Below are 9,537 nucleotides of genomic sequence, written 5' to 3' on the forward strand. Positions count from 1 at the left end.
ACACCACTCTTGGTAAAGAACAGAACATCTAGAAAGAAACTCAACAAAGATACCGAAGATCTAAAGGCCACAATCAACCAGCTTGACCACATGGACATATATAGAACACTCCACTCAACAGCAGCAGAGTATACATTCTTTTCCAACGTACATGGAACATTTTCCAGAATAGACCACATTTTAGGCCACAAAGCAACCCTCAATAAAATCCAAAACATCAAAATAATACAAAGCTTTCTCTCTGATAAGAATGGCATAAAAGTAGAAATCAATAACAGGAAGAGCAAGGGAAAAAAATCAAATACATGGAAAATGAATAACAGTTTGCTTAAAAACAATTTCATAATAGAAGAAATCAAAGAGGGAATAAAACAATTCTGAGAATTGAATGAGAATGAAAACACATCATACCAAAACCTTTGGGACACACCAAAGACAGTGCTCAGAGGTCAATTTATAACAATATACACACATATCAAAAATAACAATCCAAAATCAAAATGTTAGTTAGCCTTACAACTTGAACAAATAGAAAACGAACAGCAAAACAAGCCCACAGGCACCAGGAAAAAGGAAATAATAAAGATTAGAGCAGAAATAAATGAAATAGAGAACAGAAAAACAGTAGAAAGAATCAACAAGACCAAAAGTTTGTTCTTCGAAAAGACCAAGAAAATCAACAAACCATTTGCCAAACTGACAAAAGAAAAACAAGAGGAAGAAAATAACCCAAATAAGAAATGAGATGGGAGAATTACAACAGGCCCAAGTGAAATATATAACAGAATACTATGAAAAAATTGTACTTCAACAAATTTGATAGCCTAAAGAAATGGACAAATTTCTAGAAACACACCACCTACCTAAACTAATACAAACTGAGACAGAAAATCTGAATAGACCCATAGCAAGAGAAGATATTGAAGAGGTAATAAAAAAAAAACTCCCCCCCACCCAAAAAAAAAAAGCCCTGGCCCAGATGGCTTCACTGGAGAATTTTATGAAGCATTCAGAGAAGAGCTCACACCAGTACTGTTCAAACTATTTCAGAGCACAGAAAAGGAAGGAGTACTCCCGAATTCATTCTATGAAGCCAGGAAAACCCTGATACTAAAGCCAGACAAAGACACCACAAAAAAAAAAGAAAGTTACAGACCAATATCGCTAGTGAAAATAGATGCAAAATTTCTCAACAAAATTCTAGCCATTAGAATTCAGCACCATATCAAAAAAATAATACACCACAACCAAGTAGGATTCATACCAGATATGCAAGGATGGTTCAACTTTAGAAAATCAATGTAATCCATCACATAAATAGAACAAAAGAAAAAATCACGTGGTCATCTCAAATGATGCAGAAAATGCATCTGATAAAGTCAAACACCCATTCCTGATTAAAAAAAAAAAAAAAACTCTCAAGAAAATAGGAATAGAAGGGAAATTCCTCAAAGTAATAAATGGCATCTGTACAAAACCAACAGCCAACATCATTCTCAGTGGAGAGAGGTTGAAATCATTCCCCCTGAGAACAGGAACAAAACAAGGATGCCCTTTATCATCACTCCTTTTTAACACTGTGCTGGAAGTCCTACTAGAGCAATAAGGCAAGAAAAAGAAATAAAGGGCTTCCAATTGAAAAGGAAGAAGTAAAACTATCCCTATTAGAAGATGATATGATACTATACATACAGAACCCCAAAGATTCCACAAGAAAACTAGTGAAGCTATTAGAAATATTCAGCAAAGTAGCCGGATACAAGATCAACATACAAAACTCAGTTGGGTTCCTGTACATCAATGCTGTGCAATTAATTACTCTTATGTGTGGCCTTTCTAGCCATGGTCTTGTAACTGCCACCCAGGTGATTGGGTGGGACTATGTGATAGGCTAATTGTGGCCCACCAAAGGGATTGGTCAGTTTTGCGATCCCACTGGGCTTGAAATGAGCCACCCCAGAGGCAGTAAAGAGAAGAGCCCACCACCACCAAGGAAAGAGAGACCAGCAGGAGAGACCTGGCAGCAGGAGACTGCAAGGTGGACTTCCCTGCCCATGGAGAGAGAAAGCTGAATGCCTTTGGGCAGAGAGTGAGGGCCAGAGAGCGGCATGCCTGTGAACACAGCTGGGAAGTGACTATCCTGATGGAAGAACTATATCCTGAGTGTTCCTGAGCCTGAATTGTAACTGTTACTTCCCTAATAAACCCCATAATTGTGAGTTTGGTCTGTGAGTTCCGTGTGGCCAGTGCTGTGAGAGGGACAGTTGGTGTCAGAATTGGTAAAGATGGCAGAGAGAGGAGGCGTTTCTGACCTCCACCTCATAGGAATCAGGCTTGGGCTGTTGATCTTGGTTTTCCTTCCCCGTTGTGAAGTTAGAGGAGGTCAGACACTGCCACGTGCCATTTTTACAACCAACAAAGAAAACTTCAAAAAGGAAATCAGGAAAGTTTCATTCTCTCCAAAATGTATATAGCTTTAACATTTAAATCATTCTTGAAATAACAAAATTATAGAGATAAAAAACAGGTTAGTGGCTGCCAGAGGTTAGAGATACTGAAAAAGGAGGTGGTGTTATTATAAAGTAGTAGTGTAGCAGGTTGAATGGTGACTCCCGCCTAGAAGATAAGTCCGCCCACGACCTGTGAATGGGATTTTATTTGGAAAATAAAAATTCAGATGCAATTAATCGCAAGATGCAATCATCCTGGTTTATCAGGTGGGCCCTAAATACAATGACAAGTGTTCTTATAGAAGGAAGAAGGGAAGAAGACACAGAGAAACCATGTGAAGATGGAAGCAGAGATTGGAGTTATGCAGTCACCAACTAAGCAATGCCTGGAGCCCCCCAAAGCTAAAAGACACAAAGGAAGGATTCTCCCCTAAAGCCTTCAGAGGAAGCATGGTTCTACCAAAACCTTGATTTCGACTTTAGACTAGAACTGTGAGGGAATAAATCTCGGTTGTTTTAAGTCACCTAATGTATGGTAGCCCTGGTAGCACAGTGGTTAAGAGTTTGGCTGCTAACCAAAAGGTCGGTAGGTCAAATCCACCAGCCATTCCTTGGAAACCCGGTGGGGCATCTCTACTCTGTCCTATAGGGTTGCTATGAGTCGGAATTGACTCGACAGCAACAAGTTTGGTTTTTTCAGTTTTCATGTATGGTAATTTGTTATAACAGCCACAAGAAAGGAACACAGGTAGCATGAGAAGATTCATGTGATGACGGAATAGTTATGAGTATCTTGATTGTGGTGATACAGGAATCTACGCATGTGATAAAGTGACTCAGAACTATACACACACATTGCACCAATGTTAAATTCCTAGTTTTTATATTGTACTATAATTATGTAAAATCTCATTTTCTTCAGAGGAAACTAAGTGAAGGGTACAGACAGGTCCTCCCTGTACTATTTTTTGGAAATTCTTGTGACTCTATATTAACTTCAACATAAAAACTTAAATAGATAACTCTGTTCATTCTGAACAAACAAGACTGTTGCAAGGGCTATGCAGAGACCCAAAACCAGTAGAATGGCTGCATATTGAGGAAGCCTTCTATTACACAAGATCCCACCTTCCTTTATCAAAAAGATTTAAGACTCTCCCTCAAGGAGGTTTTCAGCAGAAATACCAGCAATGCCAAACAAATACTTAACAGTAGAACTGTGAGTTCTGGGAACCATAGGCATTTTAGGCGGAAGAGAGCATCCAGTCATCTGTTTCATAAATTACTTCATCTAGGTCACGAGTCATACGTAAAAAGGAAGTCTTTCTGAATCCCACAGACCAAGATCAGAAGTCCTCAGTGCTGGGCTTGCTCGTCTTCTCAACATGAGCAGCCGGGATCTAAGGTTGCTGCCATGTAGGTAAATTATGACAACAGCGATAGATAATTAGAGGATCTGGGAGCTCTTTATCCACTTTGAGAATCTTTTCTCTCCTTTGCTTGATTCCTGCATTGTTTTCCCACCATCTCTATAAGGGAGAGGAGAGAACAAATTTTAAGTTGTTAGTTTATTTATATCAAGATCTCAAAGGAGGAAGATGGTGAAACTGATTCTTAGGGCAAACTTCAGAACTTAATAAACCCACTGCCGTCAAGTCGATTCTGACTCATAACAAACCCGTAGGGTTTCCAGGCTGTAAATCTCAATGGAAGCAGACTGCCACATCTTTTGCCTGTGGAGCTGCTGGTGGTTTCGAACTGACAACCTTTTGGTTAGCAGTCGATCACTTTAACCACTGCACCACTAGGGCTAATACGAATTTCTTATTTTACCACCTATACAAATTTTGTTATAAGATAACCGAACTTTCTGAAAAGTCTAATGTGCTAAGAAAGACATCTTCATTTAGTCAATAGGTTTTGTGTGGGTCTTGGAAGGATCTGAAGGACGATAATATTGAATTGGTAAAAACTGATATTAGCGAGATCAGCTTCATTCTGATTAGTCTTTATCTCTTGGATGCTTAGATAATACTTGGCATCTAGTAGATACTCCTTTTATGGTAGCCCAATTGATGGTTATTTGTTTCCTGGTTTTTATGAAAATAGTCATATTTTTTAATCATCTGATTTGTAAATGATGGATTTTTTTAAAGCTGGTCACAGTTTGATGGCCTGTTGTACTAAATGCTGTGGTGATTTAAAAGAAATTAAGAGTGAAGTTAGTTTCTTCAAGACATTAAAATTTTTAGGTATACATATATAATTTATTCAAAATACTAAGTGACTTTATTCATGCACGTGGAACATTAAAACTCACTTACTTTATCCTGCTCTGGGTGCCACAATATAGAAAACAGAAGCACAGCCAGTAGAGGGTAAAAGAAATACTTCAAGAAGCTCAGAATACCAAGCTAGAAGGGAGAGGATTTAGAAAATGTTAGTTGGCTACAAATTCATCCCAAATATTCATAGATAAATGAAAAGAAGATAGATAATGACACATATTAGTACACCCTTGATGATGACGATGATGATGATGAAAGCTTAAGTTTAATTCATTAAACAAGATTTACTATCAGATATGTATTGTATTTAGTGTCTAACACGTTTACTTATTTACCTTCCCAACAACGCAATAAGGTAGGTGCTCTTATTCTTCCCATTTTATGGGTAAGAAAACTGAGACACAGAGAATGCAACAAATTGCCCAAGACAGGCAACAAGTAAGTGTTAGAACAGGACTCAAATGCAGGCAGGCGACATGATGGTTACCAGTGTTCTGACATCAGAAGGAGCTGCTGACCGAGGACAGCATATTGCCACCTCTTCCCACCCCGTCCACCCAGTGCCTCCTTCCCCCATTTGAGCCCATCCCACTAGTCTAAGCCCCCAGTGGGTGGACCTCAGGGTCCTTACACAGGCAGCCCTGTCACCATCAGTGGTCATGGCTGTGACAACAAGCCTGTTTTCCAACTTCTCCCTTTGCTGCTCAGTAGATGAGATGGCATTTGAGCTCAGCTTTGAGAAGATGATTCTTAGAGGTAGAGGAGAAGGGAGGCTTTCATGAGGAAAAAACAGTGTGAGAAAAGTCACAGGCATTAAAAATATTCCAGAGTGAGTGAAGTGTGGATTGTGGAAGAATGGACGGAGAGGGAGTGGAAGACAAGTCTCCAAGTGTGATCCACGACCCAATCCAAATCCATGAGGATGCAGACAGGTATACTTGGAGGTTTTGGTGTTGTCTTGATTGTACAGCCTAGAAGACAAAAGATGTCTCCCCCAAACCCTTGTTCTAACCCTCTTCACTCCTCTTCTGCTGCTGAGGTATCTTTTTCCCTCTCTATCGTCCCTTCTCCCTCCTTGCTTCATCCACTCACCTTTATGATTCTATCTGTGTCTATTCCTCTCTATGTCACTCTATCTCTTTGTCTCACAGTGCCGTCTCCCCCATCTCTGTCTCTTTCTGTGGGTTTCCTATTTCTCCTTCCCTCTAACTGCATCTCTATCACTGTCTTACCTCTGACTCTCCGTTTATCTCTCTTCATCTCTCTCTGTCTCTCTCCCCCACTCTGTCTCTCTCCATCATCTCCCTTTATTCTCTCTGCATCTCTATTTCCTTGTCTGTCTCTTTGATGAATGGCAGGGAGGTACCCCCCTCCAAAACCTCTGGTGACCTGAGCTGGATTCCCCAAGGACACATTCTGAGAGCGGGACCCCCTTGGCAGCGGGGGGAGGGCGTTCAGCATGAGCCTATAGCATCTTCCCGTGTGCCAGCAGTCTAGGCAAAATGTCACTACTTGCTCCGAGATGGGACATCAGGGCCAATGGAGTGAATGAGTGTGTTGTAGATGTGCCTATGAGGAAGAGGGTGAGCATCTTACAGCCAGGGTGGGGGAGCTAAGAGAACACTGAGTCAAAGGTCAATCCCTCTTTTATAATAGTAGAGAACACTGAAATCACACCAGGCAGCATTCACTTGGCTGATTCTCACAGTACTCTAGGAGGTGGGCCCCATCGTCATCCCCATTCTATAGAAGGAGAAATAGAGGCACAGAGAGGTGAGGAAATCTGCCCAAGGCCCAGGATTTGACCTGACTCCAGTCTGTGTTCTGAACCACCACCTACACAGCCCAGGGAACAGGGGAGCAGGTGGCTGCAGACTCAGGCCCCTTCCCCATCCTGTGCTTCCTGAAATCCACCTGGACCCCAAAGAGGGGTTGCTCACTCTCTCTCTCTGAGCAAGGACACGACCCCAGCCTGGGGGGCCAGCAGCCCCCTTCCCTCAAATATGTTTCCTGACCCCCACCCCTCTGTTTCAGCACTCTGCCTCTTGCTGACACTGTCAGGAGCCGGATCCCAGAAAGGTGAGGGGGGTGCATCCAGGGGTGAATCTGCGGGGGCAACACAGCCACAGCCTGAGCCTGGGGAGGGGCCTGGGCCCCACCCTAAACCCTTAGCCCAGGAAGATGGGGCCCAGGGCTATCCCCCACCCCCAGCACTCCCTCCTCTGGGACCACCCTGCCCACCTAGCCCCTTCTCAGCCCTCATCTTCTGACCATGGTCTCTGTCCCCACAGCTTCTTATGCACCATGGTGTCCCCCAAACTCCACATGCGATAGTGCCACCACCTGTCGCTGTGATCCAGGATTCAGTTCTCCATCTGGGGAGATCATCACCAGCCCCACAGAGTTCTGTGATGGTACAGAGGCTTAAGAGTGGTAGAGGGGCGCACCTGAGATTGTGGGGCTTCATCCAGGTCAGAGGGGGTCATGGTGGTGGTTGGGCACTTCAGCTCTTGACCTCAGGACCATCGTCAAGAGCAATGAGAAAGGAAAAGATATCAAGTTGAGGAGATAAGAGGTGAATAAACATGGCTTCTTGGAGAGGAGCTAGACCCCAGGAGTGCCACAGCTTGTCCTTCCAGGGCAGGGGACAGGGAAGAAGAACTTCTCACCTGTCTTAGTCATCTAGTGCTGCTATAACAGAAATACCACAAATGCATGGCTTTAACAAAGAGTTTATTCTTTCACAGTCTAGTAGGCTAAAAGTCCAAACTGAGGGCAATGGCTCCAGGGGAAGGCTTTCCCTCTCTGTCGGCTCTGGAAGAAGGTCCTTGTCATCAGTCTTCCCTTGGTCTGGGAGCATCTCAGTGCAGGAACCTCAGGTCCAAAGGATGTGCTCTGCTCCCAGCACTGCTTTCTTGGTGGTATGAGGTCCCCATGTCTCTCTGCTTGCTTCTCTCCTTTATATCTCAAAAGAGATTGGCCTAAGACACTATGTAATTTTATAGATCTCATCAATATAACTGCCACTAATCCATCTCATCACATCATAGTGATAGGATTTACACCACATTGGGAATCACATCAGAAGACAAAATAGTAGCAATCATACAATACTGGGAATCTTGACCTAGCCAAGTTGACAGGTATTTTGGGGGGACATAATTCTATCTGTGACACCACCCATCCACCACCTTGACACTGCCCACTGTGTCCAAATCTAGAGTGCCAACTAGAAAGCTGAGATGAGCACAGCCAATTAAGTGGCCTTCAGGAATGGCTCGCTCAAGCCACCGCCCAGCCACAACAATGCAGCCTGAGTCTTATTCTTTCCAAAAGACATTGATTGTCAGGCCCTGTGCTGGGGAGTCAGGTGGGGGTGGGGTGTCTGCCCTGAGGAAGCTCGTCTCTACAGGAGGTGACTCTTTTCCCTGTTGTGTCCCAGAAATCAACGAGTGTGCACCACCTGCGACAGTGTCCTGTGGAAAATTCGCCGACTGCCAAAACGCGGAGGGGAGTTACTACTGCATGTGCAGCCCAGGATACGAGCTCGCTGCTGGGGGAAAAAGGTTCAGGAATGAGAGTGAGAACACGTGTCAAGGTAAGAACCCTCACCGTCCCCCATCTCCTCCTCCTCCAGAGCTGCTCCTGTGCTGCACACGTGCTACTCGGGGCTAAGACGGGACAGGTGTGCTGTGGGTCTGTCCCACCAGCACAGAGAGGCAGGTGGTGTGAGACCCACAGTCACAGACCTTGGGACCAGGTGCCTGGGTCCAAACCCTGACTGCCACCTGACAGCTGTGTGTGTGACGTTGGCCTGGATACTTACTCGTAAAGCATGTGCACGTTTGAGATGTGATGTCACTGTAATTTTCAGTTAAAAAGAGAGAGAGAGAGAAAGTCCTTATCTTTTAAAGATAAAAAAAAAAGTAATTTTGCCTTTTGTTAATTGTGTGACCTTGGACAAGTTACTTTGCTTCTCTGTGCCTCAGTTTACCCACCGATAAAAGGGAGAAGACAAGGGTAGCATTGCTGAGAAGGGAAATGAGATCATGAAAGGGCTTGACAGCACCCGACTCACAGAAAGTGCTTTATCAGTGATGGCTGAAAAAGCCGTCTCCAGCGTGTCTTGCAGGGGGTCACAGTTCAGGCCCAGGAGCAGCTGGTGCCTCCTCGCATGACCAGGCTGTGCCCATTTTGCAGGAGGAGATGGCTGGGTCGGGTAAGAGGTGTCAGGCATCTGTGGGCAGACGGGAGTCACGGCTCACCCAGAGAGGAAGTCAGTGCAGAGTCCAGAGAGCATGGAGGGGAGCTGAACGAAGGGGGGAGGTGAGCCATGCCCCCGGAGAAGACTCTGATGGGAGTCCAGCCCCTCCTTGTGCAGGGAAAAGAGCTCCCCACCTCCTGTGGCCCTGGTGCCAGACCACACGCTCCTCGCCCTGTGAGCAGTCAGTGGTCGGAGGAGCCTCCCTGGTGGGAGGGAGGAGGCAACAGGGCAGAGTGTGTGTGCTGGATGCAGCACTGCTGGTCCACATGGTGATCCCTGTGGGTGGACGCCACCTCACACAACGTGGCTGCGCCAGACGACAGAGCCTTCGTGAATTAGGAGAAGGCCTCTCTGCTCCAGGCAGACACACTCGTGTCTGGGGAACAGAGGGCGGGCTGGTTTTCAGCCCCTACTTGTCCCCTCTGCTGAGCACCCTGTACAGTGAACAACCTGAGCGACTGCACACGACGGTCGTGGGTCCCTCTCCATGTGCCCGGGCTGGCGGGGCCTCCCACACGCTGCTTTGCGCCCCCCA

The 9,537-nt window shown here is 45.0% G+C and overlaps 1 protein-coding gene across 6 annotated transcripts in view; it reads left to right on the plus strand.

The window, feature by feature from the left end:
* Positions 1–3,057: 3,057 nt before the first annotated feature.
* The window catches only part of ADGRE2 (adhesion G protein-coupled receptor E2), a 50,324-nt gene continuing 43,844 nt past the window's right edge, over positions 3,058–9,537 (plus strand). For 2 of the 6 annotated variants that reach the window (XM_012559522.2, XM_023724717.1), the window contains exons 1-4: positions 3,060–3,866; positions 6,773–6,817; positions 7,030–7,152; positions 8,181–8,336. In XM_012559522.2, the coding sequence (XP_012414976.2) occupies positions 3,836–3,866; positions 6,773–6,817; positions 7,030–7,152; positions 8,181–8,336 (355 nt within the window). In that variant the 5' untranslated portion in view covers positions 3,060–3,835. Of the gene's footprint in view, positions 3,871–5,411; positions 5,671–6,772; positions 6,818–7,029; positions 7,153–8,180; positions 8,337–9,537 lie in introns of those variants that run through there. The other 4 variants (XM_023724720.1, XM_023724721.1, XM_023724718.1 and 1 more) reach the window with 4 other exon arrangements.

This window comes from Trichechus manatus, unplaced genomic scaffold (assembly GCF_000243295.1).
Source record: "Trichechus manatus latirostris isolate Lorelei unplaced genomic scaffold, TriManLat1.0 scaffold00258, whole genome shotgun sequence".
Lineage (NCBI taxonomy): Eukaryota > Metazoa > Chordata > Mammalia > Sirenia > Trichechidae > Trichechus > Trichechus manatus.